The 26180-nt window shown below is 39.5% G+C and overlaps 1 protein-coding gene across 1 annotated transcript; it reads right to left on the bottom strand.

Moving 5' to 3' along the window:
- Positions 1-9774: 9774 nt before the first annotated feature.
- sting1 (stimulator of interferon response cGAMP interactor 1) lies at positions 9775-24845 on the bottom strand. Its single transcript, XM_036561790.1, has 7 exons — positions 24628-24845; positions 18602-18828; positions 18343-18520; positions 13712-13820; positions 13264-13493; positions 10816-11002; positions 9775-10064 (listed from the first exon to the last, which is right to left on the bottom strand). Exons 2-7 carry the CDS (start codon positions 18814-18816, stop codon positions 9787-9789), a joined length of 1197 nt encoding a protein of 398 aa, XP_036417683.1. The 5' UTR covers positions 18817-18828; positions 24628-24845; the 3' UTR covers positions 9775-9786.
- Positions 24846-26180: the final 1335 nt, after the last annotated feature.

Below are 26180 nucleotides of genomic sequence, written 5' to 3'. Positions count from 1 at the left end.
CTCCACTTACTATATAGGTGCACTTTGTGCACTTTTTAATACTTACATCCATATGTAAAATACAGTTGTATGCAGACGTTTGTATGTGCATGAGTGTAAAAAGAGAGCTTTGCTTGTAGAGCTGATGCAACCAGCCTAATGGTTTGCCGGTAGTTGCTTTAGTTTCCTCTGCTCTCTTTGCTCAGTGTGGATGTGGTAATGTCTGTGTTTTTCCTTGCTTGCCTCAGTAAGGATGTTGGCCTAAAGAGTCGTCATTTAGGCAACATTTGGTTAAGAAACAGGGTCAAAATGACCCTTTTCTCGAGTGTTTTTGACACGTTTCATTTCAAACAATGTACAGTTCCCCCTTGTGATCCCTCACGAGCTGTCCATGAGACAGATGAAATGAGATAAGAAGCGTTTTTGATGGTATTTATTGATTTTGATCACGAGTCATGCCAAACCCGTGAGAGGCCATCCATCAATGTCAACACAGAACTGGACAGACACGTTCTCTCAGTCAGCTGACCTGAGATGATATTTGCATTGTGCCAACATCTGCATGTACCTGCACCCCTATTCAGACCAGGAATACCTTTAAGTCACGGGTTTCTCTGATGCATCTTTGGATACGCGTACTTCAAGGAATAGTGTGACAAATTAAATGTATACAGCTGTCTCCTGTACTCTCAGAGCACGATCTGAGGCTTGATCCTTTGCTTTGCTAATATTCCTCCTTGTAAAATGAACACTTCCTTTAATGTGGAGATTTTTGCTGGACTTGGCAACCCCACCTGCAATGCAGACTACTGAAGGTACAAGAAGACCTGTTGATTATCTCTAAAAAGAAAAAACAGTTCTGATAACTAGTGTTAACCAGTGAGATATGTTTGAGTTTAATTCAGAAATGCTAACATTGCTTCGAGAACTGTTGCCGACATTATGATAATGTGTAACATCATGCCTGATATTATAAATGAAGTTGGTAACTGCACCGCATTACACCCCACCCCCCACCCACTAGTGGGCAGCATCGCCCCCCTGAATTTTGAACTCGATCACTGCTCACCCCAAATGTAGTCAAGCAGTCACAACTTGTTTGATGTCTGAAATTAGCTTCTTCAGTTTAGCACTGGAGCTATGAGGCTAATGTAGCTAACTACACACTTAAAAATTATGGTTCCTCATCAGAACCATAAACACTGAAAGAACACTTTGCACGATTAAAGGGTTCTTTGCATCATGAAGGGGTTCTTCTGATTGATGGAGAATATGTTGTAGATGGTTCTATATAGAACCTTTTTGAAAAGGCTTCTATATAGCACCAAAAAGGGTTCCTCTGTTGTTATCAAGCCGGTAACAATAGAAGAACCCTTTTTGGTGCTTTATAGAACCTTTTTCAAAAAAATTCTATATAGAACCAACCTTTAGTTTTATACATTTTTTGATTCTACATAGGTGAACCACCTTGATCTATATATAGAACCAAAAAGGTTCTATATAGAAGCACCTTTTTAGATTATGGTGATATTTTTATAGGTGTACTTCAAAGACAACATTATATTCATTGGACTGTTTTTTGAATTCTGCATCAAGATTTATTACAGGTTCTAGATATTCAGCTCATCACTGTGAACTTGATGAAAAGGCTGGTTGGCCTTCACTTTCAGTGCGAAGACAAATTCATTGGATAATTTTTGTCTACAAACTGATTATTGATCAGCTTCCCTCATATTCGTCTGCATTCATATCAACAAGCAAGTCTTGGTACAGTTTGCTTTCTAATGGTTCTATTCAGCTGGACGTTACGATAGTACAGTCTGAATATGGCGAGGCAGCTTTTGGTTGAAGTGCTGTATCTGCATGGAATGAATGGTGTTTCTTTGTTGATTGTTTTGTGTGCTGCCTTCTTGGCCTTCTTGTTTTGTGTGCTGCCTTCTTGGCTTTCTTGTTTTGTGTGCTGCCTTCTTGGCCTTCTTGTTTTGCGTGCTGCCTTCTTGGCCTTCTTGTTTTGTGTGCTGCCTTCCTGGCCTTCTTGTTTTGTGTGCTGCCCTCTTGGCCGTCTTGTTTTGTGTGCTGCCTTCCTGGCCTTCTTGTTTTGTGTGCTGCCTTCTTGGCCTTCTTGTTTTGTATGCTGCCTTCTTGGCCATCTCGTTTTGTGTGCTGCCTTCTTGGCTGTCTTGTTTTGTGTGCTGCCTTCTTGGCCTGCTTTGCTTGAGTAAAGGCAAAGAACCCTTTAAATGTTAATGGTTCTATATAGAACCATTTTTTTACTGAAGAACCCTTGAAGCACCATAATTTTTAAGTGTGTAGCCTATGTTCGCCTGTTAGCATTGTGCAAGCCGTGTTGAGCTGTTAAGTAATCTCATGACTTGCTTGTGTGGTTTCTGATGCTGTATGACCCACGTTATCTACACAAATGAACAAAGGTACATTAGCAACTTAGATTTTGTGTTATTTTGTTCAATTATATAGATTACACGTTGTCGGTTATGTGTATGAGATCACAAAAACAAGCATATTTGAGATTTCTTAACTGAATTGCATTGAGAGAATTAAATATGTTTCTGTTTCAATTTGAAAGAAAAGATTCTAAGCTGTTCTCAATGGATGGTGGGAAACAGAAACCAGCACAGCTGTAATGTGACCTACCCTGGTTCATGGTAGTCATCTGGTGATGAGGAACGAATTTACCCATCACATTTTTTTCCCCTTAAATTTCCAGGATATTTTTATTTCCAAAATGCCTGTGTGGTTTATTGGGTAACTGCTGATGAGCAGCTATTTATAACACGTTTCATAATCAGTTTCAGGTCAAATGTGGATCATTAATATTTCATTTCCTTCTTGGGTGCATGAATTTTTTGCCCCAAAGCAGTCATTGGCGCTTTGACTGCACACACGTCTGCCTTGATGAGCCAGTTCGGAGGAACTATCTTTTCTAAGTAGTGCTTGTTTTCGCTTCTGAATAATTCTGTTAACAGTGTAATGCCTCTTGGCATTGAACAGTCAAGAGATTTCCACTGATAGGTGTCTAAACTACTTTCTCAACATTGTTTTATTACAGGTAAAACAAGTTTTATGTAAGTCTCCTGACCCTGACACATGGAGTTCAGACTTTAAAACATCTCTCTTGACTTACAACTGCAAGTAGAAAAGGTTCAAATGATATTTCTTTTTAAGTGTTGTTTGTCACGCGGTTTTCTTTTTAACTCCACTCTGGTTAGAAAGAATCTGAAATAATTACAAAGATTATTCATTGTGGAATCTTACCAGGGATGGGGCGTGTGTTAGTGGGCGAGCACGACTGACTTGCTGTGGCCTGTCCGTCTGTTTTCCTCGCTCTTTCTTTTTGCTGCGGGTCATGGAAAAAACAGGGTGGTAACAAACATTTACTGACTCACTTGTACTTAAAGGTGAATTCCGCTTATTTTTCAAGAATTCTGCATCATTCAGGCAGGATGTTAGCAAAGTCCTTCGGAGTGGTTTGATGTGAAATGGCTCAGTGTAGAAAAACGTATTGACTCTGATTTATTTACAGTGGTGCTGAAAATTTACAGGGGTCACAATGTCTGCAACACAAAAATAGTTTTATTTACTATCCAAAACCACCAGTGAACCTACATGTTTCTGAGTTTTATATGCAACATTGATGATGGAAAAATAGTTGTAAATCTGAAAAAAACAAAATTATCTTTGGGAACTATTATGCCTTAGACCACCCTGCATGTACCCTCCACCGTGAATGGATTCTTAGGCCAAATCCTTATCATAAAACTACTGTAAAACAATGTTCAGGCATCAGGAAACGTATTTGTAACTTTGTGTGCAGTGGCAAACCATAATTAGAGCCAGGTCATCAATATGAGCCATAAATGTCAAAACCTGGTCAAAACATGAGTAAAAAAACACTTTTACAATAATGGTAACTTTTGCAAGTGTCCCTGTGGGATTCTAGTGGCTTTTTAGCACTAATCTAATGGTGGTAGGTGGCCATTCAATATTAAACATTGAAGCTTCAGACATTTGAAGCTTGTAAAAGACTTTCGATGCTTTACTTGATTCATATGTTACCTTGTAGCAGCTTCACAGTGACTCAGTAGTGAGCTCTGATATAGAGCTGCCACTGCAGTTTACTATTACCAACAACCCACTGATTAGACTGCCGCTAATATTCTCAGAAATATCTAGGACTTCCAGAACGACCTAGAATGACCTGTTTTCTCACGAAAATGGTCCCACCTCTGGCCGTCTTGTTTTGTGTGCTGCCTAGTTGGCTTTCTTGTTTTGTGTGCTGCCTTCTTGGCCTTCTTGTTTTGTGTGCTGCCTTCAAAATGTGACTGGTTAATTCCCCTGTCACTTTGTAGTTATGCTGATGGTTAATCTTACACATTGGGACTTCTCTTCAGCTCCTGAAGTCCTAACCAATAGGAGAGCTTTTTAAGCTTTGTCTACCCTAGATACCACAGAGAAAAACAACTCCTGATTGGCCACTTTTCTGCTGAGCGTTTGGAGAATTTGTGTTCTGTTTTCATCCAGAACATAACAATAAAACAGTATGACTTTGTTTACACCTTAATGATTAAATCATACAGACATTTTCAGAAAGCAGTGCAATTTTTACTTCTGCTCAAGAATATCTGTGAAGAAATCAATGTATTTTTGCTCAGTTATATTCTACTCACTAATATTTAGTTACTACACTGTAAAAATCCAACTCACTCAATGCTGGGCAAATAAAAATAATCGAGTTGGCCCAGCACTGAGATGATGATTTAATTGACTCAGCAACCTTTACTGAGTTCATGGCAGTTCATAGCAGACTCACTGCCTGAACTGACAAATTTTAAGTTGATGTAACATTTCACAAGAGTTGCGCATGTACGCTCAAGTACCTGCCCTTGCCTGCTTGGTAATTCTCTATAAACATGGTGCTACATAACGGAGTAAGTCAAACCCAATGTACAAAACTACACATTTAAATGGAGTTTGCTGCAAAACTGAAGAAAACCAACCATTAACAGACTGTGCTAATAACCCAGCTAACAGCACAGCGAACTCTCGTACTGAGGAGAGGAGAATTAACCCATACTGAAGAGAGGAGATTCCTCTCGTACCGAGGACACGAGATTCCTCTTGTACTGAGGAGAGTAGATTCCTCCCGTACTGAGGAGAGGAGATTCCACCCATACCGAGGTAAAGTTAGGAAAGCAACTTTTAGGAAGGCCTCCAAATCTGTTAAGTGTCAAGTATATTTAGCATGAGTTAAGGTCAGATGTTCATTGTCTTGCTGTCTCTCTCTCTCTCCCCCACTGTACATATTCAATCACTGGCCATTTTTAAAGGTACATCTGAATTACAGACTGTTGTCTATCTGTTTCTCTGCATACTTTACATTAGCCACCATTCACGGACCCCCATGGGACCACCACAGAGCAGGTATTATTTGGGTGGTGGATCATTCTCAGCACACACCACCATGTCAGTGCCACTGCAGTGCTGCAAATGAAATAATAGTAATAATAATAGCTACTCTGTGGTGGTCCTGATCATTGATGAAGGAGGGTTAATAAATTAGGCAGATAACAGATTAACTACAATACATATGTGCACATACACCGATCAGGCATAACATTGTCCTTGTTTCTACGCTCATTGTCCATTTTATCAGCTCCACTTACTATATAGGTGCACTTTGTAGTTCTACAGTTACAGACTGCAGTCCATCTGTTTCTCTGCATACTTTGTTAGCCCCCTTTTACCCTGTTCTTCAGTGATCAGGACCCCCCACTACTCACAGGTACTATTTGGGTGGTGGATCATTCTCAGCACTGCAGTAACACTGATGTGGTGGTGGTGTGTTAGTGTGTGTTGCGCTGGTCTGAGTGGATCAGACACAGCAGTGCTGCTGGAGTTTTTAAACACTTCAGTGTCACTGCTGGACTGACAATAGTCCACCAACCAAAAATATCCAGCCAACAGCGTCCTGTGGGCAGCGTCCTGTGACCACTGATGAAGGACTAGAGGATGATTAGCTCATACTGTACAGCAAGAGATGAGCTATCGTCTCTGACTTTACATCTGTAGGATAGACCAACAACGTAGATGTGTCTAATAGAGTGGACAGTGAGTGGACACAGTGTTTAAAAACTCCAGCAGCACTGCTGTGTCTGATCCACTCAGACCAGCACAACACACACTAACACACCACCACCACATCAGTATTACTGCAGTGCTGAGAATGATCCACCACCCAAAGAGTACCTGCTCTGTGAGGGTCCATGGGGGTCCTGACCACTGAAGAACAGGGTAAAAGGGGGCTAACAAAGTATGCAGAGAAACAGATGGACTACAGTCTGTAATTGTAGAACTACAAAGTGCACCTATATAGTAAGTGGAGCTGATAAAATGGACAGTGAGCGTAGAAACAAGGAGGTGGTCATAATGTTATGCCTGATCGGTGTATACATTTAATGGACCTGATTAAATAGAAAAAGAGTGTAGATACAAGTATCTAAAAACTGGCCTGTGAATATATAATTAAAAATATATAATTGAGCACAATAGTGTACTGCACACACCACTGTTGTTTGTAATTATTTCATAAACACATTGTAACTGTTTATTTACCTTTGCACTTGCTACTTAACCCATTTAGTCTTGGGTGAAAGTTCTGTATATTTTGTTTAGACCGTTAAAGCAATAGTTTCGGAATGAATTCTGGTGTAATCAATTCATGAGTGCATACAGGTGAACACAGGTCAGCTTTAAGAACTGTTAACAAGACCATGAAACACTACCTAGTGGGTTAATATATGATAATGCAGATTATTTTCTGAATCCTTGTGTGGTGTTGATGTGTTTGTTCTTCAGTGGTCTGGTGGACCCACTGCATTACTGTTTTTTTAAATATTAACCATAACAATTTATGTAAAAATACCAGATGTTTAAAATATCACAAGTGTCCAGCATAGGGTTCTCCTTTAGCAGCTGTAGCCAGTCAGTAGCCTGTCCATGTTGTCCACCCTCACACACACACACACACACACCCAGACACACTAACAGCAGGCCATGTAGGAGGAGAACAGAGTGAAGGACACAGCACCTCCACACTTTTATTCACCGCGGGTTCACCCAACACCACATGTGTAATATAAATGTGTGGGGGGTGAACAGAGTGAAGACACTGAAAATGGGTTATTTTATATGTTCTTCACAGAAAATGAACAAAGGCCAAGGAAACTAAGGTTGTAATAATAATAAATCGCATAATTTTTTCTTTTGGTGAACATTGAAAATGGGTCCCACAGAGCCCAACACCACACAAGGGTTAATAGTGCACACACTCACTGTGTGTATCCTTGGTTGCTTTGACAGTGTTGTGTTGCTACTGCAGGATGCTATGGGCCTATCACAGTTCTTCTTATCTAAATTCCCCCTTGTGTAACAGACAGATTGTTCCCATGAGTGAAGCTGAATAGAACACACAGTGTGTAGATAGCTGGACTCGGTGGTGACTCACGCTGGACTGGACTATGGAGTTTAAAGAGACGGCTCTTAAACATGACGCTGTCTTTTATAAGTAACAGCCTTCCACTGTTTAAACATGCACTTCCCCCTCACTCAGACAGCGGTGCCGTCTGTCACACCACACACTTATATATGTCCTTATTTCCTCACTTCCTGTGTCTCACTTCCCGTGCTATTCTCATGACATGATATGTCTTTTTTAGCTGACCTTGTTAGCCTGTGTCATTTCCTTTACGTTAGGTGGTATATGGATTGTTCAATCGTGCTGATTCAAAATCAGAGTTAAAAACACATTTCCGACTTTCAACCCACTTGGACTTTAGACCAAGATCATTTCGTTTTGACTCTACACCTTAATTATGTTCATTTTATTAACATAAATGATTGAACATCCCATTCCGTCACTAACTAAGCAGTCATAACACTATAGAAACCAAATGTTTCAGTACTGACTGTTTCAATATTGACAATTTTAGCTAATGTTAGGCACAACTAAAAAACGCCAGCCAGTACATGATTAACAAGCACAGCACTGAACAGTTGTACACAGATAAAATCATAAAAATCATTATTAAAGCATAATAAAGTTAACTTGATTGCAGAAAATATGTGCTGCCCACCATGTGGCCATGAGGGACAGGGATGCAGTCTCACTTTCTGTTCTAAAATGCAGGGGTGTGGCTAAAATAAGGCTCCACCGACAGACTAAAACTCTGTGTTTCAGTAGTGACATGAAAACAATTTTATTAAAAATGTAAATTTGTGATAAATTTACATCTTTTAACTTCAAAAACAATGTTGAAAAAAATACAAAAAATGGTCAATATTATTTTCACAAAGGTTTGGGACCACCGCCTCCCAGTAGAAAGTATCCTACAAATGATGATTGTTTATATATTTAGCTTATTGTTATGCCAATTACTGCCTTGGGTTTAAGTAAATCATAACATAATTCTTGTAAATATCTAAGGTTTGTTTTTATTTATTTAGTGGGTAGCACTGTCGCTTCACATCAAGAAGAGCTCCCCGTGTTTTCCCCGTGTCTGTGTGTGTTTCCTCCCACAGTCCAAAGACATGCAGTCAGGCCAACTGGACACACTAAATTGCCCCTATGTGTGAATGTATATGTCTGTCTGCCCTGTGATGGACTGGCGGCCTGTCCATGGTGTTTCCTGCCTTGTGCCCAATAACCAGTGGGATAGGCTCCAGCTCCCCCCGCGACCCAGAAGGACAAGCATCTTAGAAAGTGTGTGTGGTACCACAGTTTGAATGAATGTGTTAGATTTCTCCATAAAAAACACACAGATACAGTTCTGTGCAAGAGCCAGGGACCACTCTTTCATTTATTTCCAGTCAAAACTTCAATTAAGTACAAGTTATTCATATATCAGCATCAGAATAAAGGAAGAAAACAAATTACACATAAACCTCAACAACTCAATATAATATTTTTATAGTATTTAGTGTCCTTCATATTTACCGCTGCCCAATTAGCTCATATTATACTGGTTTATGCACAGTGATAATGAACATATTAGGGGAAAAAAATAAAACATAAAAATAAAACATAAAATGTGCAAAAGTTATGGCATGTTTTTTTTGTTGTTGTTGGTTTTCCAGAAGGTTAAACTCAGCAAATAAATAGAAATTGTGCTTTAAAATTAACAGAAAACTGTGTGTTCTCTGTAGAGGATGTGTAACTTATTATCGCTTCAACAAAGCGCGTAATTTGACTGGGGGAGTTAAACTTTTGCATATGAGTGTACATACAGTGGTGTGTATCCGTAAAATAGAATATCCCAAAAAAGAGAACTAAAAGATCTAAAGGGGTGAAATAAAAATAATAATAATAATAATAATGATAACTACAAACAAGGTGTAAAATACATAAACCATGCAGTGCTGCTGTTCATAGGATTACATGTAGCAGCTCTACTCAAGATCTCCTCTTAATTTCATTAACCTCTCCTAGCAACAGCTCAGTCCTATTCCTTTGCGTCACTGTAGATGACCTTATATCATTTCCTCACTGTGAAAGTTAACTGAGTCAATTGAATTTAAAATGTTAATATAACAGAATGTAACACCCATATATATATATATATATATAAATATATATATATATATATATATATATATACGTTTTCTAAGAAGGATAATTATGAGGATCGGCAGGTCTGTGTATGTCTGTGTTTTAAGATGTTAAATATATATATATATATATATATGTATATATATATGTATATATATATTAGAGGGGCTGGACTGAGTGCTGCTCTATCTGTATGCGTTGTGATGGTTCTGGGTGTAGTCTGTGTTCTCCACAGGCGCTGACCGCAGTGGGCTGGGGCCACTGATCATGAGGCTGGGCAGGGAGCTGGACGGCTCCTCCTGAAAGCCATTGTGCTGGTCCCACACAGGAGCTCTGCGCGTCCCCTCCTCTCTCACAGGGCGGGGCAGCTCACGGTTCAGATCCATGGGGATCTCCTGTTCCTGCTGCTGCAGGGTCTTGATGAGCTCTCGGGACAGGTAATGAGGCTCAGCAGCCTGCTCGTCTAAATAAAGATCAGCAGAAGAACACTCAGAACACGCCCCTGACTGAAGAACATTTAACTACGGAACATCTAAAGGCCTGCGTGTCGTTCACACTTCAGTTCCTCATTCTCATGACTACAGTCTCATAGTAGTTACTGAGCAATTTATAACTGAGTAATAACCCTGGGACTAATAATAATAATGGTACAGTTTGTCTTGCAGTGTCGTTGCTTGTTAGCAATGTAGTTACAGCATGAAACTAAAGAAGCAAAATCCAGACATCAAACATAGCTTGGCTGCCCAACTACATTTTGGGGTAAGAGCAAACCTGTGTAAATGTGATATCCGGCTACACTTGAGATGGAACGATACCACTTTTCCTTGTCTGATCAGTATCGGTTGATTGTAATCCAGTATTTTTCCTTTAACAAATTATTATTTTAAATGATCTATTCTTAGTAGAAGCAACACATAACAGCATCACATTACACAGGGTGAATGTGTGCTATTTCAGGACAGATTTGTTACAGGACTGTATCAAGATTAATTTTTTTTTAACCTCTGATAACCAATCCAGCCTTTTCTGCTGATTTTCTCATATGGACATGCTCTTTCTAGAGTGAACCATCACTTTAAATTCACTTTCAGTACTTTTGGAGTACTTTAATATTAAAAAAGGAGTTGCTCCTAATACGTCTACTGTAGCTGAGGGGTAGCCGTAAGTATGTCCCATTTAGAGGTAAGAGAAGGCAGAGGAACAGTAACGCTCACCATCGAGGAGGATGAGGCGGTAGCGGTTGCGGCACTCCAGAGAAGTCTCCAGAATGTGGCTGAGGGTGGTGTAGAAGAGCAGGACCTGCTGCCTCCTGTGCGACGCACTAAACCCTGCAGAGCTGTCCTGGGACATCTGATACAGAGTCAGCAGCGGAGTGGCGTACTCAGCCACACAGTAATAAACCTGGGCACAGAAAGAGAGAAGGAAAGAAGAAGAGACAGAGGTGGAAGGTAAGATGATACAGGAAAAAACGGAGAGAGAGAGAGACGTGATGAGTTTGTGTAAGTGAGTTTCTCTAAAATGCTGTTTTTAGTTATATTATTCGATCATTTCAAACAGAAACTAAGACTTAAATCACTTAATGGACTCGAGTCATTAGCCCTTTGTGGCTATTTGTGTACTTATTTACATTATTTGTACTCTTTGTGTTTTATATTGTCTAGTTGTGCAGCACCAGGTCCACTAAGACGAATCCAGAGTACATCATAGTGCATTGGCCACTAAAGTGATTCTGACCTCAGTGTGATTTTGTTGCCCCCTATGGGTGACACTAAGTAAATGTTTATTAAGACAGTAAAAGGACTGTGTGGATGAGTTTTTTTTTGTTTGTTTTTTTTTAAGTGCTTTTATGATTTTTTTCCTGTTTTTCTCTAAATTGCTGTTCTTAATTACATTTCACACAAAATCTTTTTGTAATTGAAACTGAAACTAAAGGACACATCGCACTGAAAACCTAATTTTCCTCACATTTTTAAATAAAAGTTTTATGTAGTGTAAAGTTTGAGTGCATTTACATGCACTCAATAGTCCGATCAAAATCAGATTTCTGCAGTTATCCGATTATTCAAGTGATCATGTGAACAGCATACTCCGATTTCTTAGATCAGAGAAAGGTCTAGAAATCTGATTAAGAAATCTGATAAAGAGAGCTTGATTTTAGCTCAGTAATCAGATTTCTCAGTGCATGTGAACTCTTACTCTGATTTCTTTCAGCTTTCTCAGTCTGCCTATGTGTGAAAACAGACAGCAATACCGGAAATAAGCGAGCAGCGATACTGCGAGATGCAGCAAAACACTTTTGGGGCGATGCTGAAAACAACTACATGCTTGACGAAAAGGTTTTAAATATTCTGCATCTTCTAGATGATGTATGTTCATATTTTCATGTAAAAGGGGCACAGTGCAGCGTGAAATTTGAGTTTTAAATTACGTTTGTGTCACGTCTTCTTCTGTGAGTTTATTGGCTGGTCGCAAAATCTGATTACTGTCTGACTCATGTAGACCTGGAGTTACACGTTATCTGATTACTCAAGTGCATGTAAACGTGTTGATTGGATTACTGACAAAGTCTGATTTTCTGCAGTTATCAGATTATTAAGTGCATGTAAACGCAAAGTTTGAAAACATACAATTCAATTTCCCCTTCAAAACATTTTACATATGAAAACTCAGCTGCCCAGTTTGATTCCATTGCTTTTGTGATGTCAACTCATTTACAAATGTTGGCTTGTTATTAATTAGGAGTGTTTCAGCCTCGACTGCCTTTTGACTGAGTAACAATTTAAAACTAAGCCTTAATGAAATATAAAACTAAGCCTTAAAAATACAAAATATTGGTCTGTTTTTGGTATATAAAACCACACAAACATCACGTCAGTGGAAAAAAATTGAAAATCAATCAAATTAAACTGAAATAAAATAAGCTGAACTGAACTAAATCTAAGTGAATGTAATTGAATTGAGTCAAACTGACCTAAACTGAATTTAGTTTAAGTTCATTTTTACTCACTTTTTAGTTTGAAGTCAACTCAATTCAGATCAGTTCAATTCAGTTACACTTGTTGAACTGAAATGAATTTATTTAAATTGGACAGAACAGAAACAAATTGAATTAAACTAAAATGGATTGAATTGTATTGAGACCAAATAGAGGGCAGAGTGTCTGTTTCCACTTTATCCACGAGACGGTGCTGTTTAGCTTTAATTAAACTTCAGTTGAATTGCACTGAATTGAATTTATTTGAATTGAACAGAACAGAACAGCACCAAACTTAACTGAACTGAAATGGATTGAATTGAGACCAGAAGGCAGAGTGTCCATGCACACTTTATCCACGAGGTGGTGCTGTTTCTCTAGTTACCATGTTTGAACACATTAATGCCACTTTTCTTACACAAAGGTGGTATTTCTGGTTAAGTCCTGTAAGGCCCCCTGCAGACTTTAGAGTTTTAGCTGATTCAGTCTATTAAATATCAAGTGCTATATGAGTTAAAATGGTTAGAGCAGTGGAAAAAGTGACCTGTGTTCAGTTAAAAAGAGTTTAAAACTATATCTTTAGAATCCAAAACTCGCAGCATCTCCTCCCCCAAACCATCAGAATGGTCACCAAACAGTGTGACCAGAGCTGAGTGTCCTGTACAGAGTGCAGGCCTTCAGTCCTCACCTCTTTGTTCTGGTCTGTGATTTTGTAGATGCTGTGTTTGTAGACCCTCCCTCTGACTCCAGCCCGGTCCAGTTGAAGCTCGGGCAGGTTGTTGTGGAAGAGCACATTGCGGTCCACCTCCTCCAGCCTGGTCGCAGCTGCTGCGCTCAGGGGCAGCAGGATGTGGAGGCGGACGGAGCTCAGCACCTCTCCAGTCTTGCTGTAGTGCTTCCTCACCTGCTCCTCCAGCTCTACGGACACGTCAGTGCCGAAGTTCAGACCATTTAGTGTAAAATTTCAAACACAAAATGCCACATTATGATGTGATGCTTTGTATATGTGGTCTGTACGTTATAACAGGCTGACTCTGGACATGATCTGGAGAGTATTTAGCCAATAAAGTGATTGTGATTCTGATTTAAGTTTGACGTTGCTGCCCCCTGTGGGTGTGGAAGTGTGTGTGAAGTACCTGGCAGCACAAGCTTCAGGTAGCCCACATAGAAAGACCACGCCAGACCATGAGCTACGTTCATCTTCCTGCTCTCACAAACCTCCGAAATCTCGACCGGCGCAGGACCCTGAGAGGATAAAATAGGACAGAGAAAGAGAGGGAAAGAAGGGAAGGAAAGAGTGGAAGAAGGGAAAGAGAGAGAGCGAGAGAGCAAGGTAAGAAAACAAGTGAGAGAAAGAGAAGAGAAAGAGAGATAAGAGAAAGTAAGAGAGAGAAACGAGAGAATCAGAGAGGAAAGAAAAGGAGAGATAGAAAGGAAAAGAAGAAAGAGTGGAAAGAGAAATAGAGCAAGAAGAGAATGCAAGAGAGAGAGAATGAGATAAGAGAAAGTAAAAGAGATAAAAGAAAATAAGAGAGAAACAGAAATAGGGGAAAGAAAGAGAATGAGAAAGAGTGGGAGAAAAGAGTGGTGGAGGGTTTATTTGCGGATTATCGTGTGAACAAACGCAGGAGCTCACTGAACTTGGAGTCTCTATCAGGAGCTCATGTGACAGTGAACTGGCACACACCGTCAGCTCAGGGTGAGCGATATGAAAAAATCAGACTTAGATCACAATATTTTACTATCTGGACAATAACATGATGACACCCCAACAACAACAACAACAACAACAACAACAATGTAAACATTTTATGTGTACAACACATAACACAACATTGAAACAGGAGGCCTCCAACACAGTAATCGGTACCAGCACTTTAAATGGCTGAGTAAATGTTTAAACTGTGTATGTTTCTTAGTGAATTCATAAGCTTTATTTAACCTGTTCAAGTGTCATTTGAGATTTACTGTTTTTATCACAGTACAGTAAAATGCATATTATATTACATATCATATATCATATATTATATCATATCATATACCATATCATATATCATGTCATATACCATATTATATATCATATCATATATCATATAATATACCATGTCATATATCATATCATATACCATATCATATATCATATCATATACCATATCACATCGCTGCTGTCGGCAGAAAACCTCGTATCTCTGTTTTGGTTATTTTTCAGTTTTTGAAAATACCTGTTGTCCTTTATATTATGTGTAAATTTCATAAAGAACGGACCAAAAAATGACTCAAAGTGACTGAATTTAAAAAAAAATCCAAAAAAGAAAGAGAGAGGACGGAGAGAGAGAGGGAGAGAGAGAGAGAAAGAGAGAGAAGAAAAGAGAGAAAGGGGGAAAAAGAGAGCGAGAGCAAAAAGAGATAGAGAAACAGAGAAGAGAAAGAGTAGAGAAAAAAGAGCGGGATAAGAGAGTAAGAGAGAGAAAAAGAAGAGAAAGAGAGAAAGAGAATGGGAAAGAAGAAAGAGAGGAAGTGTGTGTGAGAAAGAGAGAGAGGGAGAGAGAGAGAGAGAGTGAGGGAGAGAGAGAGGAGGAAAAAGAGAAAGGGGGAAAGAAAAAGCGAGAGCAAAAAGAGAGAAAGAAAGAAAAGAAAAAGGGAAAGGGGAAGAAAGGAAAGGAAGAGAGGGAGAGAAAGAAAGGGAAAGAAGAAAGTGGGAAAAGAGAGAGAGAAGCGAAAGAGAAAAAAGAGAGCAGGATAAGAGAAAGTAAGAGAGAAAAGAAAGAGGGGAGAGAGAAAGAGAGAATGGGAAAGAAGAAAGAGTGGAAAGAGAGAGAGAGAGAGAGAGAGAGAGAGAGAGAGAGAGATGTGAAAAAGAGAGAAAGGAGAAAGAAAGAGGGAAAAAGGAAAGAGAGAGAGAGAGAAGAGAATGATTTGAAAAGGCCTGTTACCCTTTTTATTGTGTGTAAATTTCATGATGAATGGACCAAAAGAAAATGACTTGGTAAAAATTCTGGTTCCATTGACTTTCATAAAAGTAAAGTTCTTCCTTCTCCTGTAAAGTTTCCATTTTGGAGATATGAGGTTTTGTTCCGACAGCAGTGCTATTATGTCCCACCAGTACTGATTTACTGTAAGTGCAGTAAAACAGTCATCGTCACAGTGTCTGATCTAACTTCACACAGCCTGTTCTCATTAAGGAGTCCTGCAGAACAGGGCCAGTGATGAGACTCAAAAGGGGCTTCCCCAACACAAATAGACGGGGGGTCATGCTTCATTCCAGGGTGGGCCTGGCCACCCGTGGCCACCCCTCGGCTACACCTCTGATCTTGACTTAAGATAATTTCACTTGTCACGATACCATTTTTGTTCATGATACCAAAAGCAGCTTAGCTCAGGAAAATCAATTCCTTCAGGAAAAATACATTTTAGAAAGCCTCATGTAATCCAGAGTCGTTTTGTAAGTTTTCCCTCTTTTATAATTAATAGTGTGGTCGTATAAAACATTTCACCACTTACAAATAGCTACACTCAAAAATGGCATCTTGTCCAACAAACAGAAACTGAAAGTAAAAACAACTGCAGCAACAAAAATCAATAAAATCGTCTAAATATATTGGCAGATGATTTCGCTTGTTTCAAGTATGTTTCTTAAAACAAGCAAATGTCTAGAAAGTCTTATAATAAACTAAGATAAATCTCAACATGAGAAACATCAGAGATCTTGACCAGGAGTGTAGCTAGAACCTTTAGAATGGGATGGTCAGGTAAGGCCAAGAGATTTTATTGGAGTGGCACAGCTTAGGTTGCATTCACTATAGGTAATACATGAGTCTAATGATTAGAAAGCTCAGTACTGTGTAAAGGAAGCTACATACATGTATTCTACTGTAAAAAGTAATTAATGTAATAAATGATTATATCTGATTATATCTGACTAACTTTTGATCGTTAACCCCTTAAATGGCCGGGGTCCACCGGGGGGCCCAAAGTCTTATTACACCTAAGAATAGCTCTGCCCGTTTGCATTACAGTTACTGAATATTAAGCCTTAGTATGTAATAAGCCTGCACTGTAAAATGTAACAATTGCACGAACTTAATTTTTTTAATTGTTGTACTTTACTCATCTGAGGTAACTTTATTCACGTGTTATGTGCACTATTTTTATTTAAGTTGACTTTACAGGTGGGTACAGACAGGGTTGGGTTTACATTCTCATGCTTTTCATGTAACTTTTGACAACTTTGGACATTCAAATGGGATCTTTGAGTTGAATCAACCTCTTGCAGTTTAGTTTGTTAAGACTCCTCAGCTCTACTTGATGAAAGCTTGGTCAGTGCAACCTTGAGTAAAACTTGCATCATTCCTATTGGCTCTTGCTGGCAGGCATATTGAGCGTGTTTTTCCACATTGTTTAACCGACCATCTCTGTGTAGTCGTACTCCCCAGCATACCTTCCCTTGGGCGCTTACTTGTTTTCTCCGTGACCCCACCTGCTGAGTGTGGTTCTGAACACTTCAGACCTCTTCTGCAGTCTGGGCTGAACTGTCAGTATTGAGCGAGATGGTCCAGAGCAGAACTGAGTTAAACTGTTTAAGGCATACTTGTCAAAAATGTTCTGCTATTCAGTATAAATTTGTTCAAATTAAAGCCTAGTTTAGCTTTTAATGGAAGAAACTGATTTAGCTGAACTTGAATGGCTAGAGTTGTGTAAAGGCAGTAAATATAAGTTAGAATGACTTAATTGTATTGAGTTAGTACCATTATTACATAAGTCCAAAAGACTCAATCATTTTGAGATCAAAAGGAGTGATTTACTCAATAGGGAATTACTCATGGTCAAATGCTTTGAGTAACCTAAACTTAAATGGTTTAAGGCAATTGGTTTCCTTAAACCATTTGAGTTTGCCTAACTCATCAGATTTGAGTTACTTACACTTACACACAAGTTTACTGAACTCATTAGGTTTTACAGGGTGGGATTTTAAATGGTTTACTCATCTTTCTATTGAACAGCCTATGTCATAATGTACCTCTCAGAGCAGCATTTGTTTATGGACCTGTTTATGAAGTAAATGAACCTTTCATAGAAAGATACACTAATCAATAAATACAGCATTAGACTCTCATAACTGATTAGTAACTAGTCTGATGGCAGATTTCAACGAAAAAGTGGGATTAATGCTTTATTAATGACGGCTGACTGATGGCTGTCTCACTTTCCATAACTGGGGTGGGCCAGACGGGGGGTCATGCTTCATTCCAGGGTGGGCCTGGCCACCCGTGGCCACCCCTCGGCTACGCCTCTGATCTTGACTTAAGATAATTTCAGTTGTCACGATACCATTTTTTTGCAGTAAATCCAACATTTACAGTTGCTGTTGTTGGTTTTGCTTTCAGTTTCTGTTTATTGGTATCAGTTTTAGATTCTAGAAAACTGTCTGGGAAAACAGCCCACGTAGGTGAGTTTCGGCACAGTTGTCCTATCCATGCTCCGCCCACAAATGCATTCAGTCAGTCTACAATTAGAAAGCAAAGACTACAGAATTTGCCTGCACGCTAACATTAGACTAAAATAAACTATGAGTTTTTCTATACAATCCCTCATTATTTTAAATGAAGTTTTTGACAATGTTCTGTAAAGCTTGTTTAACCTATCAACAGTTGCCATGACAGAATGTGCCTGTGGGCGGAGCATAGACAGGTCGGTTCTTGACAATGAGTGTTTGTATGCTTTGTATGTTGTTCATGCGCTGCAGTGTTTGACAGACAGACGTCATTACCAGCACTCCGAGGGTCTTGAGCAGCAGGTATAAAGCACTGGTTAGGACCACCAAAGTCCACTGTTTAGGTGTGTATGTGTCGCCTCCCACCACCAGCAACAAAAATACCACACACAGCCCAGCTAGAGTTGCAGTGCTGAAACAGGCCCGGAGCATCTGCTTAACATTCCCACCATACCTGACAATGAGAAACAATAGACATGTTTATGATCACAGACACACACACACACACACACACACACACTGAGGTCTGTCTCACCTCTGTTGTGAATGGAACACCCATTCCTCTATAAGCAGACACAGGCAGTGCAGTATACGGCCCAGGATCAGAGAGAACGCGATGAGTCCAGAAGCTTCTCTGATGAGGCTGGAGTCCAGCAGGCTGACCAACACCAACGACAAGAGGCCCAACACCACCGCACACACGGCCGGAGCCCAGCCCCGGGGCCGAGGAACCACACACTCCTCTCCCATCAGCACCTCTGTCTGCACACAATGCACACTCATCACTTACAGGAAGAGTTCAGGGAAAAGGTCAAATGATCACAGTTCTCCCCCGAACGCCAAATGATGGGAGTGTCCAGAGGTCGCTTCTTTAGTTTTACCTAATTACCATTACATTAACTACATGCCTAAATATCACACATTTGCTTGCAACTATGTTGAGTTGTTAAGTCATTTCAAATAGACTTGCTTAGCTAGTTTGTAATACTGTATGACAAACTGTTTTCTATAAAAACGGACAAACATACAGACAATATTTAGGTTTGTACTACCATTTTTAGCTATATCTGACACTTTTGTTCATTTTTAATGATAAGCGTAGGCCTATGCCAGCAGCCCAGGGTAGGCAGCATATGTAACGCATGGGGTGTCAAAGCCACAGCTACACAGGCAAAAAGTTGCATTTATATATTTAAAATTCAGCCTACAATCTCAACTGTGAATCTGTGGAGTTCTGTGTCAAGTAAAAGTTGATTGGCTCTCTGGTAGTGTTGGGAGCAGGACCCACACAACACTCGTTACAAACATTGATAACATAAGTCTTCAAAATACAACCCTATTTCCAAAAAAGTTGGAACGCTGTGCAAAATGTAAATAAAAACAAAATGCAAGGATGTGCAAATCATTTAAACCCTATATTTCACGAAAAATAGGATGGGTGGCAGCACATGTTGCCAAAACATGTATTTATCATTCAGCATTAATGGTGCCTTCACAGATGAGCACATCACCCATACCATGTGCACTAATGATCCCCTATACCATCATGAATACTGGCTTTTGAACTGTGCACTTGTAACAAGCTGAGTGGTCTTTAGACCGGAGGACACAGTGTCCATGATTTCCAAGAAGAATTTCAAATGTTGATTCATCAGACCACAGAACACTTTTCCACTTCCCCTCAGTCCATTTGAAATGAGCTCGGCCCCAGAGAAGGTGGGAGCATAGTGGGTAACACCTACACTGGAGTTTAGGGTTCAGATTCCTGGTGCACAGGCCACATTTTTGAGCCCCCTCATTATAAACAGTAATGGTGCATTCAAATGTGAAAAGTGTGTTCTCTGTAGACGAAGTGTTGACCTCCTTAACTCAAACTTTTGCATAGGAGTGTAAAAACCCTATAAATGCAGCAGGCTAATTGACGTCGTCGTCTCACACAGCAGCGTGCCACAACCTGTTCTGCAGGTGTGCCTTCAGCTTACATATTGCTTAACGTCCCGGATGGTGTCATACGCATGAATACTGCAGGTATGATTTCCAAGAATCTGCGAGCTTGAAGGGAATTGGCCACAAAGTTCAAATTACACAAGAACCATGTAGAGCCAATCGCTGGACGATATCTGCTGAGACAGCACATGAGAGCATTTAGCATTGAAACGTCTTATTAAATGTTAGTACTGATTATATCAAGTCAGTAGTTTTCAGCAGGATTGAAATGAAGAGATAGCATCAGGTTGATACCCAGTATCAATTATTTCCATTTACTGTAAAACTGAATCTGCTGATCTGTCCATGCTCTGGTTGTTTTGGGCTTGGCTTTGTTTATGTTGGATGTTGAACATTCTGTTCTAATAACACTGTTTTTTTAAAAGGGTGTATGTTATATAAGTTTTTAAAGGGCTCATACAAGAAAAAAAGCTTTTTTTTCAAACTAAAATAATTTAGAATAATTTAATTTCAGTTTAATAATAACAATACTTTTGCTGGAGTATATTTCTAGACTACTGTTCCCATTGCTGATAATGATCAAAGGGTCCACTTCAAAACATGAAGTTCACTCCCCATCAAGGTACAAAAGTGGTTTTAAGGTCCAGTTGTGAACCTTAAATCATTTTTTCCAGCTGAAAAGTACAGATTTGTTTATTTTCATAGTCGAATGTTTTAAAATAGAACAATAAAATAAAAACCCTGGAGACGAGACGGGGTGTGTGGAGTCAGTACAACTCAGAAAATGTTATGATACAGTTATGTTCCCTGACTAAAGATACTGAGATGTACCCTTTAGGGAACCACCTCAGTGACAAGAGGGACACTGCCCCGGTGACAGTTTCAGTCCTTTTTTTTTCAACAGTGTAGAATGAAACAGACTATTTTTGTTACTGTGCGTTTAAGACTGATCTATGCAAATGAGCTCTGTTCTGATTGGCTATCCTGTATTGTTCCTCATTCAAGAAGCATTCCAGCCTGAAACACTCCTTATAACTTGAATGGGCGGAGCTAAACTGCTGTAGACCGAATATGTGAGTACATGTAAATGACTTGTTAATTCATTTAATTAATTCAAAACAGGCTATTTTTGATGTTTAGTTTCCATATATGGCCCGTATGGATTGGGGAGTGAACAATATGTTTTGAATATTTTTTTACTTATCAATTAAAAAGAATACATTTTTATTCCAAGTAACCAAAAGTTGCCACCACTTGTACATCTTCACCATCGGTGGTAGAGTCGTAACCTTTCTTTTCTTTACAGTGAACTGAAGTCCCACCCTCTCATCTTTCTTACAGTTTTTTTATTAAAAATAATAAATTATTTTTTTATTAAAAATAACCAAGTTGCCACTTACAGGTGTGGGATACCCATGGTTTCGTTACCAGTCAGTGTACAATGAAAGGCTTTAAAAAGCCCCTGGATCTCTTACAGGAACTGTGCTATGGGTGGCTGTGGAGATAAACTTACACTTCCCCAGCATCCACCCCTGTGTTTCTTTTTAAGAGCTTGGCTTGAAGGAAACAGAGTGAAACCTGTGACCTTTTCTGTCTAAATTATAACAGCACAATAGAAGTCAGACTACTTTGTTTTTATCTTATGTAATGCGTTGTAAACACTTTTAGTGGGTTAAAAGAATGACTCAGTGAAAGATGAGATGTACAGAATTTTCCACTCAGCCCAGTCAGAGCTGATCAGCAGTGGTGTTTGGTATCCAAATTTTGCTTTTTTAATTTAGCACTGGAGCTACAAGGCTAACGTTGCTAATAAACACTATCCCCCCAGCAGACCCCCAGTCTGGGATGCTTAATACCTGTATCACAATCTATGAAAATGATAGTAAACCTTACTTGACATCTGCTTCTGTATGATTGGTTTGTGGACTTAAGTTAAACCAATCATGTCGCTCTTGCTTGGCCAAAAATATGTTTGGTGGTCCAGAATCTGAGCGCCTGTTAAAAGTCAGCTACACGGTGAGGTTCATCATTTTTAGAACTCACAGTAAGTTGTACTGTGTCCTAAATGACATCGCCAAGCCTGTGTAGCCTTAACAAAGACCAGGCACCGATTTCATGCATTTCAAAATCAAAATGAGCTGCTTTTACATGAAGCTTTGGAGCTGCTAAATAACCTCCCTCTCAGCAGACGTAAGTGTTGGGAAAACCGATGGAAACCTCATATATGCGACAACAAAGGCCAAAAACATGACCTGATTCATTTCGGTTAAGACAACCAAGCTAAAAACACTAAATGCTGCGTTCTGTATTTTAACTTCCAGCTTTAATTATGAGCCCAGTTTTAACTCCAACATGAAGCTGACATTCATAGCTCCGGTTCAGTGAGATACAGCAGCTGCCAAAAGGTCTAAATCCCCTATGTCAATGAGCCAGATCAGGCCGGCAGCACAGTCCTATCCAAGCTGAAAATTGTTTTAATTTTCTGTTAATATTAGCCCATTTCACAGTGCGCTGCACGACAATCCCCAGCATGCACTGCAACATAATATGCGCTCCCACATCCCTCCCCAACAACAATCTATGCGACGTTGGTCACACCTCAATTCTATCACACAAGTCAAATCACTAAACACACTAGCTGCATTTCAGCTGCAGTTCAACCAATACAAACATTTAGCCCATAACTATATAGACAAAAGTATTGGGACAGACCCCTAAATCACTGAATTCAGGTGTTTCATTCAGTCTCATTGCCACAGGTGTATAAAATCAAGCACCTAGCCCTGCAGTCTGACCTTACAAACATCTGTGAAAGAATGGGTCGTTCTAAAGAGCTCACTGAATTTGAGTGAAGTACTGTCAGTTCGCAAATTTTCTAAGCTCCTAGATATTCCATGATCAACTGTGAGTGGTATTGTTGAAAACTGGAAGTGTTTAAGAACCACAGCAACTCAGCTACGAAATGGTAGACGACATAAAGTTACAGTCGCAGAGTGCTAAAAGTCACCAACGCTCTGCTGACTCAGTAACTGCAGAGATTCACCTCCTCTGGCAACAACAGCACATAAATTGTGCACCTGGAGCTTCAAGGCATGGGTTTCCATGGCAGAGAGGCTGCGTGTAAGCCTAACATCTCCAAGCACAATGCCCAGAGTCAGATGGAGTGGTAAGGCACTGGACTCTGGAGCAGTGTAAACACATTCTGTGGAGTGACGAATCACGCTTCTCTATCTGGCAGTCTGATGGACGAGTCTGGGTTTGGTGAATGCCAGGAGAACATTACCTGCCTGACTGCACTGTGCCAGCTGTAGTTTGGTGGAGGAGGGATAATGCTATGGGGGTGTTTTTCATGAGTTTCTAGAACCCTTAGTTCCAGTGAAGGGAAATGTTAATGCTTCAGTACAACAAGACATTTTGGACAATTATATGGTTCCAGCTTTGTGGGAACAGTTTGGGGAAGAACCTTTCCTGTTCCAGCATGACTGAGCCCCAGTGCACAAAGCAGGGTCCATAAAGGCTGGGTGAGTTTGGTGTGGAAGAACTTGACTGGCCCTCACAGAGCCCTGACCTCAAACCCATCAAACACCTTTAGGATGAACTAGAACGGAGATTGTGAGCCAGACCCTCTTGCCCAGCATCACTGTCTGACCTCACAAACGCTCTTCTAGATGAATGGGCAAAACTTCCCACAGACACACTCACACATTAGACATTAGTTGATTGTAACTAGTTAGGACATGGTTTGAGGATTTGTAGTGTAAATAAATTTAGTTAAAGTACAGTCGGAAACCAACTGTTAACTAAGCACTCAGTAAAGACTTTACATACAAACTTTATTACAAACTTAAACAACACTGGTGCACGCCAGTGCTGGAGAGATTTTGAAGATGTAATAACAGAAAAAAATAGGTGACTATTGGCTTCTAGTGTTTATTTGCAACATAGTTCTTGTTTAAAACTAAAGCAAAATTTGGGTGACAGGCATTACTTCTGATGTAAGTGGAAAATTGTGTACATTTGATTTTTCTTCTACCAAACCATTCCTTTAAGAAGTCAGGTGTTTGAACCCCCCTGATCTATTCTATGTCCTGCACAAAACAGCACTTACAGGCCATATCATGGAAAAAAACTAATTTCCAAATAAAGTGTTTGATTTTGTATGTAAATAACGTTAAATTTGAATACCTGAGGTCATTTACATACATACATACATATATATATATATATATATACAGGGATGTCTTAAAGAGAAAGTAACAAAAACTGCCTGTTTAGTTCTAAAATTCTAAAAGAAAACGGTCACTTAAAAATGGATTACGGCTGTTTTTGGTATATAAAGCCACACAAATGGACCTTGAGGATAAAAAAATCACAAGGAAAATGTAGGATATGGACCCTTGATTGATTTGGAAAACACAGCTAAATTACTAATGTCCCAGGCTATACAGACAAGGTAACATCTACCAAAGGCAAAAAAACACTTCTAGTATTACTGCAGTGCTGCTCTAACACTACTGATTTACTGGGGGCATTTTGTCAAGACCTAAAAATAACATGCAGTACTAACTGAGAGACAACACAATGAAGAGAAATGGAGAGAGTGTAGAAACTCACCTCTGATCAGAGCGAAACAGCTGACAGTGCAGTCCTGCCTGTGTGGAACGTCTATAGAGTCAAGGAACAGGAGTTTACACCAGGCCACGTATCCTCTTTGTTTCTTTTGTTATATTATTTTCTCGCTATTTCTCTCTCTCTCTCTCTCTCTCTGCCTCTTTGTCTTCCTTTCTCTCGTTCTCTCATTGTGCCCCCACCCTTTCCACTCCCTCTTACACACACACACACACACACACACATGCGCTTCTTTCATTTTGCTGAGGTGACTTTTCAGTTTCACTTTCACACGCAAGATTCTCATGACACACAATTTCCTAGATTCGCCAAATTCCAAGTAAAACTGAGTTTAACAGAAGTCTGGCTCAGTGTCTAAACAGGAATCTGTCCTCAAATAGCCCCTCAAGGTCAAACACACCGCTGAATATCTGAAGACACTGAAGTCCCCAAACTTTTGACTAATACTGCATTTCTGACTAAGAATGGCTGCCAGTGAATAAATAATAGCTAGACAAAAACCCAGACATGCGTACAGTGAATAAAACCACAACAGAACAGAGGCTTTATTAGTAATCGTCACCAAGTACCACACTCAGGCCTGAGATGCCTCCAAAGGGGAGATCCCTCATATGACCTTCATAAAAGGAGGGAAAACTTGGACAGTATCACTTCTCGGGGCAGGGAAGTCCCTATTATGACCGGTACAAAGTGCAGGAAAGTGCATTTTAAACTGATTGGACAGATTCACTTCTTGTTTTTCAATTAAAAAAAAAACAACCTTCTGTTTATGAAACATCTCAACTCAACCTGATCACAAAACACATAACAAAAGGCTCATGAACTCATGAACACAGTGATTGGACCATCCTCATCCACAGAATTTGGTAAGCAGGCAAATGCCCTGTTAATGTGGAATAACTGTCAGTTAAAAATACATCTTAAACCTTTTATATAATTTCTAGTCAACGTCTAAAGCTGAAAGAGGAGAGCCATATTTTTTTCTTATTTCTACCTTGTTTTATTTATTTATTTGTTTGTTCGTAATGTTCATTTATTTCCATTTTACTGTATGTTAATATTTTGTTGTATGTCTTAAAGGCCCCCACTGCAAATGAAACCTTGAACTCAGTGGGCTTTTCTGTGCTGACCAACAGGGACATGACACCCATTCAAGAAAATACAGGTGTTACTGTGTTGTCAGTTCCTTTTATCTGTGGCTTTATTATCTGTGTTTTTCTTTTTGGGTGAAGCAGACAAGATAAAACTCTTTTTCAAGAAAAGTGGCAGCAGGGTAAAAGCACAAGTGAGTGAATATGTGAGTGCAATTTTCAACCATAACAGCATAAATACATGACATAAAAAATCTCAAATATACAGTATTTACTGTAATATAAAGTGGGATATTACTGAAGAACAAAAACTGATTTAGTGGAGTTTTAAAATAATCCCCCCAATGTCTTATGTGTGTTATTGAGTCATTATTTTCTATTTTTCTGTGTCCCCCACTCTAATTGTGCCCCCCTAGAATACTGGCTTCACGCCCCTGCTGACCAATC

Source organism: Colossoma macropomum, unplaced genomic scaffold (assembly GCF_904425465.1).
Source record: "Colossoma macropomum unplaced genomic scaffold, Colossoma_macropomum, whole genome shotgun sequence".
NCBI lineage: Eukaryota > Metazoa > Chordata > Actinopteri > Characiformes > Serrasalmidae > Colossoma > Colossoma macropomum.
Note: the sequence above shows the minus strand (reverse complement) of the source record. Positions and strands in the feature narration are given on the sequence as shown.